This window comes from Colletotrichum godetiae (genome assembly GCF_030913485.1).
Source record: "Colletotrichum godetiae strain CBS 193.32 chromosome Unknown BDP55scaffold_20, whole genome shotgun sequence".
In the NCBI taxonomy this organism is placed as follows: domain Eukaryota; kingdom Fungi; phylum Ascomycota; class Sordariomycetes; order Glomerellales; family Glomerellaceae; genus Colletotrichum; species Colletotrichum godetiae.
Window position 1 is genome coordinate 503,843 of NW_026851268.1, and position 16,448 is coordinate 520,290.

Consider the following 16,448-nt stretch of genomic DNA (forward strand, 5'->3'; position numbering starts at 1 on the left):
TAATTTAACACGACTAAGGGATGTTTAAACCAGCGTCGATCCTCAAGATGTTTCAAGATATTCACATGGTCGGATTCCGATTCAGTGAGAGAAAGTTCAGACTTGCTCGACGTAATTCCGTAATGTTGCCATATAAGAGAGATAGTGTAGTAACCGGCACAGAGACTTCAAGCCGTCATGCTTTGATGCAGATAACGTGTCAAATGTCTCTGCAATTAGTATAGTTCGTGTGAAGAGTGGCCACTGTTACAGCTTTCATTCTTTTATTCTCTTAGTAAGCAGTAAGTAACTTGAATGTGTTTATTCAGTCAAAAAACTGTAGTAATAATATTCGTTATCTCACATGATTCAACGTGCAAAGTACAAGTATGCCGGCTGAGAGAATGACGTGGAACATCTCATCGTCGAGCACTCCACAGCGTGGGAAATACAAATTAACAGGATCACATTATGTACAAAACGGATTACTTACAGTTTGTTTTATATCTTCTTCTTACCTACTTCTATACTAGTAGTCTACTCATATCATTACCGCTGGCTATCTTATTTGAAATAACTACAGCTTCCTCCCAAGTTATTCTATGCCTGAGCCTCGTATTCAATCGAGTTAACACGAGAGCCTACCAGCCGTCGACACATGCTGTATGTATCGCCTCACGAATCTTTGTGCAGGGGTACTGATTTAGCCCGTAGTGGACTTTTCTAATGTACAAATTCCTTCCCCTTAACGTTCTTCCATTCAACTCCCAATGAGGGGAATATTGAGAAGCAAGCAGCTGCAAGTCCCACGTAGAAGTAGCTACGTAGCGCCGCGTTATATTCGACCAAGACATTTCCAAGGATATCAGGAGGAAGGAAGTTGCGCAGTTGAGTAGCACCACCACCAATCACCTGATCGACATCGAGACCCGAGAAGCTGCCAAGTCTTGATCTCAGCTCGTTGTTGAAGACGGCTTGGGCAACGCAGACCAGGACAGAGCCCCCAAGGGACTGGGCAAAGAACATGAGCGACACACCGATGGGAACATCCTTCTGCACGAGGGCCACTTGGGCCCCTAGGCTAGCTAGTTGCATACCTTGACCGATGCCCAGTCCGAGAATAATCTGGTATCCAATCCAGATGCGTGTTGGGGTATCCACGACAAAGGTGGAGATAAGACCGCCGCCGACGGCCATGAAGATGACAGATGAGAAAAAGACTGGGTTGAACCAGCCAGTACCGTTGATGACGCCTCCTGATACGATGGCGCCAAAGACGAGAGACAGCACGAGGGGAAGTGTGTCGATGCCAGAAGTGACGGCATCTGTGCCGCGAATGCCCTGGAACCAGATCGGCAAGGCAACCAGGAAAATAATGAGCACTGCTCCAAGACAGAATGCAAAGATGGTGCCGAGCCAGACATTCCGCAGCCTGAACAGGCGAGGTGGTACGGTGGCGTTCTCCTGCTGCCAGTTTTGAATGCCAACAAAGGTGATGAGAAGCACACCGGCAAGGACTAGGAGAGCAATGATACGGCCCTCGTTCCACGGGTACTTTTCTCCGCCCCATTGCAGCGCCAAAATCAAGCATATGACGCCAGGAAGAAAGACAAGATTACCAAAAGGGTCAAGTTGCTTGATCTGCTGCTTGATCGGTGTGGGCTCCTTTGCGGCGAAGCTCGGGAAGAGGAAAAGCAGGGCGGCCACGGCCGCTCCTCCCACAGGAAGACTATAGAACTACAGCGTTAGCGATGTTTGATCTTACCGTGGGCGCAGAAAGAAGTGCATTCATGGGGTTGCTTACTTTATGTAAAAGCACCATCTCCAGGTGACGCGATCGGTGAACGCTCCTCCGATGAGTGGAGCAATCACTGAGGCGATTCCAAACACGGCGCCCATCATGCCGACATAACCCGCGCGCTTGGAGAGAGGCGTGACGGTCGTGATGAGAATGGTCGAGCCCGAGTATATGCCCGCCGATCCCGCCCCGGCGATGGCCCGGCCGATGATGAAGGCCACGGAGTTGGGTGCGACGCCACATAGAAGAGAGCCGAGCTCGAAGAAGAATATGGCGACGAGGTACACGGCTTTCGTCGAGTAAAAGGTGAAGATGCGGCCCCATAGTAGTTGCGTGGCCGAGCTTGTGATGAGATAGGCGCTGGCGTACCAGCTGATATCGCCGAGCGACTTGAAGTCGTCTGTGATGCGGGGAATCGCCGTTGTGATGATTGTGCGGTCTAGTGCGACGAGGAACATGGCAATCATGTTTGATAGGATGATGACGGCGAGCTTCAGTCCGTGAGGGTACTGCGACTCATCCTCGGCCTCTTGCTTTGCTGATTCGGATGAAGGAATTTCGGTCGGGGTTGCCGTGGCTGCCCGATCGGATGTTTCCACTTTCTCGTGATCCTCCGACATAGTTTTTTGACCTGGGAAAGGGAAGATATGTGTGAGAGTATAACTGATTTAGCTGTGTTCGGGGAAAGCAGAGAATGGCTTGGAAAAGAACGAGAAATGTTGTCGTAAAGCCGTAAGAGCACTCCGACTTTAAAGGCAACCTCATTTCGCTGAGAAGGCGCGAATTGGGTCCCGACATGCCTTGAACTCGAGATACCGTTGCGGAGCGGCACTCGGTGTCGGGGTGTCAGCATCTTCGGGGATCCATCACGGGACGAAAAGACAAAAACGCGGTCCCGCCATCGGCCCTTAGAAAGATTTGATCTACCATCCGAGACAGGCACATGGAATTCAGGCAACGATCGCCCTTGAGTTCCCGCTCGCTTAGCTTGCCAGGTACGTCAGGAATATGGGCGAATACGAAAGAAGTTGGTGTGTAAAGTAGGTAGGTGACTTGCATGCGAGTTCAACCCCCTGGTGAGGTCGGGCACTTGTTCACCTCAGCTCGGGACCGAAAGACTCTAGGACCCCGGTCAGCAGCGAGAGCGGTCCCGCGCGGAGGTTCGTTGGGTCGTTGCCATTGCTCAAGCCACTGGTATGATCCTTACAAACGGCCGCTTCTGGATCTCCTGGATGTCAGCCAACCGGTTCTAGCCAGCTTATGCTCATTCCCGCTTTCACTTTATTGTTGCGGCACACCTGTATGGCATAGAGCTAATGGTTGCTCCCTGCAGCTGATAACTGAGTCGCGCTGCTGTTTACTTGATGGCGTGAACATGCCCTCTGCACTCCGCTCTCTCTCTTCAATCCAAGGTAAATCAAAGAGACTTTTTCATGCTGATAATTTTCCTCGGGACCGTCCAACAACGAGTTGAGCTACCCAGGAAGATCGACCACACCAAGTCTACATCTCGTTCGCGATTTGCTTAGAACTCGAACACATGGCTGAACTCAAGATCACTAGAGGGCACTCATGTGGTCCATGCCAACACCGCAAAATAAGGTGCAACGGTCAGTCACCTTGTGCGTACTGCATCAAGACGGGAAAAGACTGCGTCCGACTTCCACGCTCTATTCGAACTACAAATAACCATACCGGTCGCACCGCTCAGGAACGGTTCCCGTCACAGAATAGTTCATCTACCGCCAAAGGCCAGGTCGTTGTCAGTGGTGACCAGCGCCGCTATGTAGAAGAGTAGGTGCCCTGTTCACCAGAGAGCAGTGTCGTAATATAAGCCCGGCAGCTGACGCCGCCCAAAAAATCAGCAATAAGTTATGGTCAAGTCTGGGAAACGAAGTGAGTCAACATTTTTCGATATATGTCGGATTTAGAATGAGGCCATCTAACTCTAAACAGATGGCCAAGAAAGACCCAAATCCTACCCCAAGCAGCATACCAATGCCATCCAGAGTCGAGCTGCCATCGACAAATATCAACCTGATATTTGGGCACAAATTGGACTCTCCATTTATGCTGTATCCCTCGGCTATTCAGTCATTTCGGCTTTGGCAGGTGTTTACCACCAACGTCCATCCCTTAACTAAGATACTCCACGCGCCGACAGTGCAGCAAGAGCTTATCCAGGGGCTTTCTGAGCCGGACTCCATACATGGTCCGACCGAAGCCCTTATTTTCTCGATATATCTTGTTACAGTAGTCTCTTTAACCGACGAGGAATGCCGGAGCCAGCTTGGTGAACCCCGAGAGAAGCATTTAGCGAGGTATTGCTATGCAACCGAGGCAGCCTTGAGCAGAGTCGATTTTCTGAGATCGACAAACCTCAAAGTGCTTCAGGCGTTCACTTTTTACCTGGTGAGTTCTTCGCACAAAAATTTCCGGCAAATTGAGGTCACCAAACTGATAGCTGCTAGCTGTCTTTGCGCCACCTATGCGATCACGACATCTTGTGGCTCCTAACCGGGCTAGCAACTCGCATGGGCCAAAGAATGGGCCTTCATCGAGAAAGCTCGCTGAAAGACCTGCCGCCATTCGAAGCTGAGCTGAGACGGCGAGTTTGGTGGCAAATAGTCATTCTTGACGGGCGTACAGCGCAGCTCACAGGAGCCTCGATGAACCCCGGCATTCAGCTATACGGAGACACGAAGCAACCTCTAGGTGTCAACGACGACTACCTCGTCCCCTCGATGAGTGTGTTGCCCCGTCCATCTCCTGTCACCACCGAGATGGTGTTTTGCTCAGTTCGCATTGAGATTGGAGTATGGATGATTGAGCAGAAATGTCTTCTTGACTTTGCGACATCGCCTGAACGGAGGATCAAGTTTCTCAAATCCATTGACGAGCTTGAGAGTCATATCGAGGAAAAGTATCTTCGGGCCATCAATAAAGATATTCCGTTGAACCTGTTGACGACGTACCTTGCTCGATCTGCCGTCTGTCAACTCAGACTATCTGTCTACCACCCCAATCACCAGCCAGAGAGGACATCTGAACTCGATGGAGAGCAGATGGATATGCTGCTAGAGAACAGCCTCGAGGTCATTCGCTACGACATCCTGTCACATTCTACTGGCTCTCTTCAGCGCTTCCTGTGGCATATTGCCAACTTCTTCCCTTTCGAGACTTTTGTCCTTCTCATCAGCGCCTTATCGAGCCGTGCCGGTGGCCAAATCGTCGACGTGGCCTGGCATGTCATCAACCAAGTCTACGAGCACCATCCTTGCTTCATCACGGATTCGAACGACTCATTGTACCGGGCACTCGGAAATCTGACGTTGCGAGCCTGGCAGCAGAGGATTGCAGCCTCTAGAAACGTCGGAATGGAGTTACCATTGGAGCCACCTTGCATAGGCCAGCTTGCGCGCCAGCGGACGAAAATATCACGTAACGCACAATCAAAGCCTCAAGTGCCGACGGTGAGTACGGGCAGTGACGGCCCCGCTACACCTCAGGAGATGCCCAAAATTCGGGACTGGCTGCAAGACGATGGTCATGCCTCTAACATGGTACAGCAGCCAGCATCGCATGGTCAAGACGTTGCGATGCCAGGGTTCGAAGAGGAAATGACAGAGATGACCAAAGGGATAGACATGGATTGGAACTTCTGGCAGGAGCTACTGGATGGGAACTCTCGGGAAAGCCAGGAATGCTTCCCTTTCTCTTCTTTCATGAATAAAGCTTGAACATCAGTATTCTCCTATTTCGGACATAGAATCATACCCAGCCCTTCGCACGGATTGATCTCAATGACCGCATAGTCATGCAGGAGACTTTATCGATCATATGAGATATGCGTCGTTGCCCCATGGCCCCGGACCCCGCACCGATAATCGCCCGCATAGACTTGCCATTTCGCACCGGGTGGAGGAGACTCCTACCGAAGGACACACACTCTGGCCCACCACAGCCCCCGGACGTCGTGATATCTACATCACTCCGATGCGCGAGGGAAGTTGAACAACATAACACAGCATATGAATACGAGATTGTGGGACTCTTTATCTCATGCCTGACGTGAATAGCAACCCCCCGAATCTAACTCGTCGTTCACATTTGCCCTCCCCTCATCGCCTTCATGTTCGTCCGAGGTAGTCAATCTTGAGCTCAATCCTGATCAAACTCACACCTCCATCTGTGTCAATCATGGACGAGAGAGCTCGCATCTCCGTTACACGCCCAGTCCCGAACCCAACGCCCAGCTACTGGCACTCGCCTCCCTCCCGTCTCTCAACCTACACCTCCAGCCCATCACCGCCATCAGAGACCGACACTTTGATCATAGGAAGTGGCATCACCGGCGCAGCCATAGCACACTTCCTCCTCTCCTCAGACCATGCTTCGGCCTCGCCCCCAGACGTCACCATGCTCGAGGCTCGCACCCTCACCTCTGGCGCAACGGGGCGCAACGGCGGCCACACAAAAGCCGCATCCTACCGTTCATTTCTTCATCACGCCGAAACCCTTGGGACGGAAGCAGCTTGCCTCATTGCCCGTCTCGAGCTCGCAAACATCCGAGCCGTCCACGCCTTTGCCGCGTCACATCTCAAAGACAAGGAGACAGAGAGCAAGCCTTGTCAGACGGTCGACGCGATATACGACGCAGCACAGTGGGAAGCTGGGAAGAAGGCCGTCGAGGCGATGAGGGAAGCCATGCCTGACGACGACGCATCAAAGTACGAGTTTTATGACGTTGAGGAGATGAAGACCCGGTTTCACGTCGCAAAAGAAGGATTATGTGGAGGCATTGGATACGAAGCCGGAAGCATTTCTGGGTACCGCTTCACCACAGGCGTGCTGGAATTATGCGTCGACAAAGGCATGAAGCTCTTCACAGAGACACCAGCATTAAGCATCCAAAAACTTCATCAAGGTGACTCTCAAGATGCTCACCGCTGGATAGTCGAGACACCAAAAGGACAAATCAAAGCCCGCCGCACCATACTAGCAACAAACGGCTACACTGCATTCCTCCACCCGCGCTTCCAAGAAGCCATCGTTCCGATGAGAGGCCAAATCACAGCCCACCGCCCGGGCTCCAGCATGCCAAAGGCGGGCCTCGCGACAACCTACAGCTTCATCTATGAGGACGGCTACGAGTACATGATCTCCAAGCCGGCAGGCACGCAGTTCGCCGGCGACATCGTCATTGGCGGCGGGCTGGTCCGCGCTCCCGATGAAGGGCTGGGCGAGTACGGCACGACGGATGACTCGCGACTGAACCCCGTCATCAGCTCGTACCTGCGGGAGACGACGCCGCGCTATTTTGGCGAAGATTGGGGCGATGATGGCCCCGAAGGCGAGGGCGGCAGGGTGCGCGCCGAGTGGACTGGTATCATGGGCTTCAGCCCCGACGGCTTCCCATTCGTGGGCGAGGTGCCGAGTGAGGACGGGCTGTGGGTTTGCGCGAGTTTTCAGGGACACGGTATGGTGTTTTGCTGGATGTGCGCGAGGGCGCTGGCGGTCATGCTCAAAGGGAGCGACGACGGCGGCGAGGAGGAGAAGGAGGAGGAGAGCGGGACGAAGGCGGAGGAGGCGGAGAAGCAGCTTGGCAGCTGGTTTCCCAACGCATTTAGGATCACATCTGCACGCCTGGCGCAGAGATTTGCAGGGAGAGTGAATCACTCGACGGCTGGAACCGCTGATCGGGCATAGAACTCAGAGACGCAGAGACATTGAAGGCATGGAGATGTCGAGAATCGGGAGTCACTCGCGAACGCCCACCTGACGCCGCGCGGGCTGGCTTGAATTGGCTTACTTGCTTTGCTCGTTGCGGCTGGATTAGAGTTCGACCGCGCCATTCATGGCCGCTTAGCTTAACCATCCCCTCGGATTCTATCGTATGAGCCCGTTCTGGCGGTCAAAGAAAAGACAGGTATGCCAGGGAGGAGGAAAGGGGAAATGGCGTCTCGTCCGCCTTCCCGCGGCCGTAATTAGGCAAGCACGTAGTAGACAAATGATATTGTTGTCTTGTTTGCTCTTGGCTTCCACGAGCCGTCGTCGGGAAAGTCGATCACGAGGTGCATGACTTCACAGCACATACACACGCGCCATGAGAATCTGGTACTTCTAGATCGCCCATTACTAGGACATGTCTGAATAGAATACGACCGTGGCAGATTATCGTGGACGGTTTGTGGAGTTCCTGGCTCAGCCGGCCACGTTCCTATTCGGCGTATCATTTTGTGTTGCAATGACCAAGTGTGTATACTTTTGCATCCAAAAGATATCCTCACGTCAGGTTCCAAATCGCGCGCGTAATTGCGGCCGTTTAATGTCATCTGCATGTCGCACAATGCGCGGGACCAGCAAACATTTGGACAAAACCCCACCTAGACGGCACCACGCCTCCACAGCTCGGAATGGAGGCTAGTTGTAATTATACTACGGATACGTACGAAGTAGGTCCCACCATGTTCGTCAGTCTCTACGCAATACGCAGTAGTTACTATGGAGTCCCCAATCGAGCGGCACAAGCGGGAAGAGTCTCGCCAGTGCGCTGGCACGGTACTGCTCGCCTCGGGATCGCTTGCAGGTGCAGGTTCAAGGGGGACCACTCGGTTGGAAACATTAACCCACAGGGGGAGGGTCACGATGACAGGATGGCTATTGAGCGTAGTGAGACGCCAGAGATGGGTTAAACGAGGAGGCCAGACCCGAGAGTCAGAGCTGTGGCGTTCTTAGTGTGACGTCCTGTTGGATGCAAAGGACTTCAGCCATCGTCTGTTAGGCTCGGCGGATAGGGTACCCTCCGTCCGGTTAATATGTGAAGGGAAAACAGGCAGCACAGCGTGTGACGGGTAGCTGCTGTTCTGGAGGAACCACCTTTAGGAGATCAAGCCTCCCCCAAAGTGCTTCCGCGAGGGACAGCAAAGGGCTAAAAGGGATACTTACTCGCCTTGGATTTGATATCATCCGGAAAACCGCGGGGGGGGCAGCTTCGATCCAGAGAGCTATCGGAGTGGAACGGCTTGCAGAGGGCCACCGTACACACACATCGAATGTGACTCTGAGAAGCAGCCATGGCCTCATTTCCTACTCGATGTGTACCAAGATTGCCGTGAGAACCCCGCTCGACCAAATGTATTGAGGTAGGTGCTTAATGCGGTCCTGGGCATCGTGGGTGGTAGTGCGCGCGCGGCAGCACGGAAAGACAAGAAGAAGACAGGGGGATGGCTTTGGCAAAGACATTGCCGGCCGGCTTTCTTCCCAGCATGCAAATGCTGCTGGATGGACCCAGCCAGCCAGGACCGCAGCTGTACGGACGGATATGCGATCCACCGCTCTGGAGACCTTTGACAGGCTGCGAAACCCGAAGGATTCAAAGCAGCCAAGCCATCCAAGTAGTTGAGACTGAGGGAGGGAGGGAGAGAAAGCAGCGCACACACAACTATCTGTACACAAGTAACCCGACAGAGGGGATAGTGGCCCGCAATTGCAGGCACAAGACATGGAACCACCCAATAGCCCTTCGATTGGGACCGCACACACACGTCGCCAAATGCGGTGAGCGTCAAAGTAGAAGAGATGCAGTTATGCGCCTCTGCGGCATGATGTCGGGGTCGGGCGTCTCAGCGCGAGAGCGAGGCATGCAGTGAGGCTTGGAAAACCCAGCGTTGATCTTGTCCTGTCTGTCGTTTGAGTCATGTCTACATGTGCGCGCATATACCTACCTACGCAGGCTGAGCCGTTTGTAGTTGACGTGCGTTCGTCACAAGCATCGCGGCCCCCTTTGTCATCATGCTGTGTGTGCAATTCTCATGTCCCAAGGAAAGAACATGACAGGACACGTAAAGCTTGAGAGGGAGATCCCTCGGTCCAACCTACATCGTAGTGCCCGATGATTCCGAGGATCTACATTGCGCCAATTTGGGTTGATTTGCTAGTGGCGTTTTGGGACCTGTTCGGCCAGCAGCGTTAAAGAGGTTGCAGCTCGGCCGAGCATGGCGACATGTATGTACGTATCTGTAGCTTGTGCTAGACAGGTACCGGTATGATGGTTGTATCGTCGGGCCATCAAAGTTTGTGGGATAAGCACGCAAAACAGTCTATCTGGCAACGGGATCGGGTGGCATGCGGTCAGAGCAGAGCAGAACAGAAACGCGTGCGCTTGCACTTGTACGGCCGAAATATCATTGTGCCCTAATATGCTGCAACGTAACTGGTATTGCAATTGGCGTCAGACCATCCCGATGGTTCAAGTCATGTTCGGTAATCACTCTCCCAAACCTCGAGGCTGTCTAGCACGTATGTATGGGTTTGAGACGGCGGCTGCGATGTTTGGCCGCCTTACTGCGTAGTCGTGGGTTTAGCAGACAGAGTGCAAAGTTAGGCCCGGTAGTGGTCGCGATCGACAGTCAAAGTCCAGGCCGAAATGCAACGGCTTCAGATCGTCGCGTCCAAAGCTGCCGAACTTGCTCGGAACCCCGGCTCATGGGCGGTGGCTAGCACGTAGTTCGAGTTCAGAGGTCCCCTCGAACGACCACATGTTGGTCTCTTGGGATCCGAGGGGAGAGGGGCTGAGACTAAGCAGCTATTAAGGTAGCTTAGGCCTTTTGTTTCGCCCAGGGATAGGAATCCGAAGAAGAATGGCTTTGCAAATTACACATTGCCGACCACGTTTGACATGCCAGGCTATGCTCCGCGAATCAAGATCCGTGATGGCGACAAGAGATGAGTTGACACAATGGGGGCGCAACCTAGGGCCAAAGTAGCGCGGCGGACTCTGGTCCCTCCTCCTAGGGGAGAGGCTTGGGTCGAACCACGGACCAGCGGGCACGAGTTGAAAGCTGCGGACGCCCGGGACGCTAAGAGATCATATGAACCTCGTAGTTGGATTAGAGCATCGTAGCTTGCCATCCATCTCAGTACCGTCTGGTCCTGATTTGGTCTGGTTGTCTGGATCATCTCATAATTCCTGTCTCTTATCCCATCCAGGGTGGATAGCAGAGTTGATCTGAAGCCGACGGTGTGAAGGCAAAATGAGAAATGAGCTGACGGAGATCTGCAGAGGTTGTTATTCCCGGTGCTAAAAGACGACCGAACGCCCGTTCGCTCCGGGCGGTAGGGAGAGACGCAGATGGTCGGGTGGACGAGAAGACGGGATCAAAATAATAATGCCCTGTCGGGCAAACAGGGACGAGTCGAAGAGTCGCGGCGTTGCCTTGGCGGCACCCAGACGTAACGGCGGCCGGCGGTCAAGCTCGGGACTTACAGTTGCCTCAACTGCCATTGGGTCAACGCCAGATTAAATGAGACGAGACGATGTCGCCTTGTGTCGGTCGATGGACGGGATGGTCGATGTGAGTGACAGCAGATGGGAAAGGACGGGGTTGTTGTTGGTCATGGGGGGCTCCGTTTGGGGCCCGGGAGGTTGCATCCGAACGTGGCATTCAACGGGTTGTAATAATGCAATGGAATGGCAATCGCTTGCATGGCGCGGGAAGTCACGACGTATGATACCAAAGCTACTTACATGGATAGAATAGTCGTGGTTACTTCCCGTACTCCGGACTGTATCAGTAAAGAGATAACTTCAAACTTTGAAGTATCAACTTGCCTCGGCCCTTGATGCAGTACGCCAGATGTAGATAGGCACAAGGTTGGACTATTGGAGAAACGACCACTCACCTGAAAGGCTAGAACGGCGCAACTGCCGGCTGCCGGGTGACGAGCGGCGTAGAGGCATGCGATCTTCGCTGCAAAGGAAGGACTTTTGGGTGGAAAGAAACACAATCGAAGCCCCTCCATGGGCCTTGCCGCTTACAAATGCCAGCATAGGAGTCGTACCGAACGATTATCCATTCCCCATGAAGTCACCTGAGTTGTTGAAACCAGATCGTTCATAGCTTGCAAAGTCTCTGGTTTCACGATGAACTACGACTGACCACAATTAACAGTGACCATGCCTTTGAGGGATAAACCAGCTCTTCTCGTAAACGTAAACATCTCCCAGCCAGTGAATACAGAATACATGCGGATCCGACAGACTCGGGAGAAAGTGACCTCGATGGGCCGGCCCCCCCTTCTCCCAAGAAAAGCTTCCTCCCGAGTCCCGGCCCAGCGTGCCATTCCTCTGGGAACCTCCACTGCGATGGCTGGGGCCCCTAGCTGCCCTGTTGTTCGTTAAAGGCGTGCAAGCAAAGTACTCTGTATTCGTAGAGTTGCAGCGCTTTATCCGTCTCATGTCCCTTTCCGTCTGGGGGGTTGTCTACAGTGCAGTAGGACTAACAGTGGGCAAAGGGGAAGGGGAAAGAGGATCCGAAGGGAAAAGGAGCGGAAGGGATGTCGGAATACCAGTTGACGACTTTGCATCCCTTTTCGAGACCCATAGACAACAGCGTGGCGATGGCTGTAGACTTGAGTACTCTTCATGTACTCATCTGCGCTCTTCTCGACCTCGGCATGCCCTCTTTGAGTATCCCACCAGAACCCATTCGATTTCTCGACCCTCCCTGTACCGCCAAGAGGGACAATCTGGGTCTCGGCCCCCACAGGAGGGACAAGTTCAAATCCCGAAATCTAAAGTCCCACTCTTTCTTTCAGGTAGTGTGCTCTTCCGGCCCTCTCTTCGCACCCGCTATCCGTGCCTCTCTGTACGGATACACACACACACACTCGCAACGGACGGGATATGCTCTTCAGCCAGATGGAAGTCTCTTTAAACGTGCTGGGTCTCGTGTTTTTCTCCGAACGTAACCTCCATGCGGCGGGTGACTATCTGGTCATGCCTGAGTTCTGGGCTGTCAGGTTTGACGCACGCTTTGTGTGGAACGTCAAGATGAGGGGGTTCTACAGTCTCCTAAGTACACAGCAGGAAAGCCACTCGAGCAAACCTGGCTTTCGAATCTTTGTGGCCAGAGAAAAGGTTCATGTTTACTTTTTTCCTTCTCGCTCTCCAGTCGAAGCGACGGATTGAGCTCGATGCAGGACAAACGGACCAGACGGCGACGCTTCTCTCCCTCCACCCTCTCTGACCGTAACCGCTGCTGCAAGGTTTTTTGTGATATCTGACAAAGACTTTTGCAATCGTGGGCGCGCACTGCTGGATTAGGAAGAGGGGAAGACCCAAGCAGCGCCGACGAGGGGGGAGCCCGGGTCCGGGAGCATGGACATGGGTTTCTCGTCAACGACTGCCAGTGACCGCTTCTCGGGAGCCAAGACCCCAAATTTTGCCAGTGCCTGCTCGTCGGTTGCTTGAACTGTGACATTGTAGCATCCGTCAACGCTGTCAGCATGTACCTCTGAAAGCAACCTTGGAAGAGTCAGAAGTGAGGCTTTCCTCGCACCGCGCGATTGATCCATCACTGAATGGCCTTCCTTAATCATGGTAGTGCGGACTTTGCGCCCGTTTGATGGGCGATGGAAGGTATGGATGGTCCTTGCTGACGGACTTGGTCACGGACACAGTACTGTAACACTGACAGCTGGATGAAGGCCGCCAAGTTGTCGAAACACTTTCTTGCTTTTTTACCCTTCCCTCCAATGGACTGGACTCAAGGGTCATTGCTAAGCTTCGGCACTCGGTCATTGTGTCGGGGACAGGTCGGTGGGCAGAAAAAAAAAACACTGGCAGCTTTGGGCGGAGAATCCTGCCGCACTGGAGTGTATGATATCGATCATCTCAAGTTCGTTTGTGTGGCCCATCCAGATCTTCGCCTGTGGGTTGATGAGCTTCGTGGGGTCCCGGGAAAGCGATAGTGTATGCTTCTTCTTCGGGACGTCGCGCAATCTCACGCAATCTCTGCGGACCCCATAGTTTCTAAGGATACATATGCGTGATCTTTCCGGGCTCGATCTCGCTGGAGACTCAGAGACGGGGGGTCCCCATCAGAAACCGAAGAGCCGCAAGACACGACCGTCAGATGGCCGGCCATCTTTACGGTGCCGACGGGTCGACGGCCCCGGCCTTCAGTTTCGACCGAGCTTCGGCGCTCTGTGCTCCGTGCCCCTTGTCCCAGCCCTGGAGCTCTTGAGTCTTGACTATTCGCGAGGTGCTCCGTTTCCCAGGAGTGCCCCTTCTCTCGGGTTGGCGTTTGGCTGTGCTGTCGGCCGCTCGTTGCAGGTTCATGGCGCTTCATCCCAGCAGCTTGGTTCGAGACAGTATAGAGTTCATTGACGAGGTGTTGATCCTTCGTGGCTCCATCGAAACCTGACTCCATGTCGAATGGCATAGCGTAGTGAACGAAGGCCAAGACCTGGTCCGACGTAAAGGTGTTTAGACTGACAGAGTGATGGGCAGGCCTTTTACCAAACGTACCTTACCTTACGGAGTACTGATAGCACAACTGACTAGACTCGTGACTCCCACCACGATAGACTTAGAGTACTCCGTCGTCGAGAAGAAATGCTGATCATGTCGATTATTACGGAACTCTCCGTTAACTTTGATGTCCCTGCGAGAATCCTCGATTCGTCTTGGGGGCCCTGCTGCTTCCGGGCTTTGAAAATGAGCTTGTACCCGTCCAACCCAAGTGGAGGGAGAGAAGTGGATTAGATAAGCATGCCCTGTACCATGGAAACGTCCGAGCCAAGGGCCCAAGGGGAGTGAGTGACATTGACTGGGAACTGGGCTGGGAGAGGGTTGGGGAGGGGGAAGCTTGAGAGGGCGAGAAGGGAGAGAGAACAGTGGTCAACAGATGGTCGATGTACCTCTACACCCGTAGGTACTTCCGCCTTGCCTTTGTCTTTGGCCCTTTGCCTTGCCTGCCCGGATCCACGAGAAGGGGGGGCAGAGTGGCCGGGACGCTGCACGTTCCAGGTCGAGGTAACTCCTGTATCCGTACGGAGTAGTGTGCTGTGCTCCTCTCCTCCGCAGCTGTAGAGTGCAGGCGAGGCGAGCAGGGCAGGGCAGGGCACTTGCTTTGCGTCTGCTGCTGCTGCTGCTGCTGCTGCTGCTGCTGCTAGAGGAACTCTTGTTCCCGTCCCGTTGGGTCGGCGGGCCCCCACACTTTCCGGTACAGTACGGGATGATGTCCTGAGCAGAAGTCCTAGGTCATCGTTGCGTGGCTTCAGTCTTGAAGGACTTCCTTCCGACGATGGTCCGCCTAGCAAGCAGGTCGATGGACGTTCCGCAGGAGAGTTCTCCATCAGCAGCTCCGGTTGCCCCTCTTCACTACAGAACATGTCGACATTCATTGGCATCTCGACTGGCCACGCCTCATCATGTGCTTCTCAGAGTCTTTCTGTGTCTCCTCTCTCCCGTTGCTATCTCGCCCTATCTTCTCCTATCCTTCTCTCCCTCTCTCTCGGTCTGCCTTCCGAGTGTTGACACTGCGCATACACGAAGCACATGCAGATTCATGTCCAGTCCCCATTATGCCACAATGTAGACGCTCCGCTCATTACGCACGCATCGTCTTGGCTCACATCCGTATGCCTACCAGAGTAAGGATGCTCTGTACGGATACAGAACACTGCGGCTGCTATGGATATTTCTCCACTCGGTGACGGCTATCGCTCAGATACAACATGCGGTTCCGGTTCGAGAATGAGCCCTACTGCCGCACATCATCGCCCGTCTCATCAAGGGTTTTGACGGCTCCTGACTCGCCCATCTATCATGGCACTCCGTGGCACCATGGCACCGCGGCCATGGTCGCAGCCCTAAGGCAAGCCACGTCTGCCAGCGCACAGCACATTGGGATTGTTTCTCAGAGCTGCACTTCGGCGACCTCGCAAGGACGAGAGGACCCAGAAGTGCTCGCAAGAAACCCCCATCTTCTTCCTCGATCTTCATAGCCTAAGAGCAATTCCAACGTTGTCTCGACTCTTTGGGTAGTACCTGTCGCAAAAAAGTCACCTTACCTTGACCTCAAGTTGCCTTGCACCCCTCCACTTCAACTACGACCTCACCAATTCCTACTCCCAGACTGCCTAGTTCCCCCCCTCAGTCCCCTCTTTCGAACCCTTCTCCCATCTTCCCCTCACGGCGTTCAACTTTTTTCGCCTTTCCTTTGATCTTGGCCCATTCTAACCCATCCCGCGCTGCACGAGCAGACAAATAGGAGGACCGCCGTGAAGCGCCATCCGTCGTATACAGAAAGTCAATGAGCTGATGTTGTGACGGACCATGTGCTCTCCCACATGGGGCCACGTTCGTTAATTCTTCTTCCCGCCGTGCCTCCTGTCTGTCCCGCTGCTGTATTCACGGTGTAGGTACAGAGTATGTATCCGTACGGGCTGTGCTTGTGTTACCTACGCACGCAAAGGCAGGGTGATGCCAATTTTGGTGCAAAACAGACGTGCTTCATCCCCAAATCCCTGACTTGAGCCAATCATAAGCCCATCACGACGCCTTCGTTCCTCATTCCCGGGTCCCCACGTCTTCAGGTCTGACCCGACAGCTTGTTTTGAAGGATTCCTTCCCCTCCCCTCCGACGCCGATGCCCTTACCCTCTCCCGCTGCCCGCACCACTGATGTGCGCAGCCACCCCACTGACAGTGGTCGTCTGTATGTTGTACCCTGCCTGTTTCGTTCCTTGCCCAGCCCATCGTATCTGAACGGGAGACGCACACACACGCACACACGCACACACACCTAGTCACCCCAGGCCCCAAGGCCCAAAGCCCCCCGGGGCAGATTGATGGGCGTTAGGCACATTTGAGGGAACAGTAG

At 53.8% G+C, this 16,448-nt stretch overlaps 5 protein-coding genes across 5 annotated transcripts; 2 read left to right on the plus strand and 3 right to left on the minus strand.

Moving 5' to 3' along the window:
- Positions 1-473: 473 nt before the first annotated feature.
- BDP55DRAFT_610231 (major facilitator superfamily domain-containing protein) lies at positions 474-2,779 on the minus strand. Its single transcript, XM_060571169.1, has 3 exons — positions 1,789-2,779; positions 1,735-1,739; positions 474-1,708 (listed from the first exon to the last, which is right to left on the minus strand). The coding sequence occupies exons 1-3, from the start codon at positions 2,395-2,397 to the stop codon at positions 703-705; spliced, it is 1,620 nt and encodes a 539-aa protein (XP_060429776.1). The 5' UTR covers positions 2,398-2,779; the 3' UTR covers positions 474-702.
- A 244-nt stretch (positions 2,780-3,023) lies between these two features.
- BDP55DRAFT_663674 (fungal-specific transcription factor domain-containing protein) lies at positions 3,024-5,730 on the plus strand. Its single transcript, XM_060574904.1, has 5 exons — positions 3,024-3,571; positions 3,643-3,673; positions 3,734-4,189; positions 4,249-5,250; positions 5,350-5,730. Exons 1-5 carry the CDS (start codon positions 3,318-3,320, stop codon positions 5,515-5,517), a joined length of 1,911 nt encoding a protein of 636 aa, XP_060429777.1. The 5' UTR covers positions 3,024-3,317; the 3' UTR covers positions 5,518-5,730.
- A 247-nt stretch (positions 5,731-5,977) lies between these two features.
- On the plus strand, positions 5,978-7,486 carry BDP55DRAFT_631959 (FAD dependent oxidoreductase; the record flags this gene model as incomplete). Its single annotated transcript, XM_060572349.1, has 1 exon — positions 5,978-7,486. One exon carries the CDS (start codon positions 5,978-5,980, stop codon positions 7,484-7,486), a length of 1,509 nt encoding a protein of 502 aa, XP_060429778.1.
- Positions 7,487-13,064: 5,578 nt separating this feature from the next.
- Positions 13,065-14,241, minus strand: BDP55DRAFT_663680 (uncharacterized protein). Its single transcript, XM_060574905.1, has one exon. It carries the CDS (start codon positions 14,002-14,004, stop codon positions 13,564-13,566), a length of 441 nt encoding a protein of 146 aa, XP_060429779.1. The 5' UTR covers positions 14,005-14,241; the 3' UTR covers positions 13,065-13,563.
- Positions 14,242-14,246: 5 nt separating this feature from the next.
- On the minus strand, positions 14,247-14,974 carry BDP55DRAFT_744016 (uncharacterized protein; the record flags this gene model as incomplete). The annotated part of the gene is made up of 1 exon (XM_060580504.1): positions 14,247-14,974. The coding sequence occupies one exon, from the start codon at positions 14,972-14,974 to the stop codon at positions 14,324-14,326; it is 651 nt and encodes a 216-aa protein (XP_060429780.1). The 3' UTR covers positions 14,247-14,323.
- Positions 14,975-16,448: the final 1,474 nt, after the last annotated feature.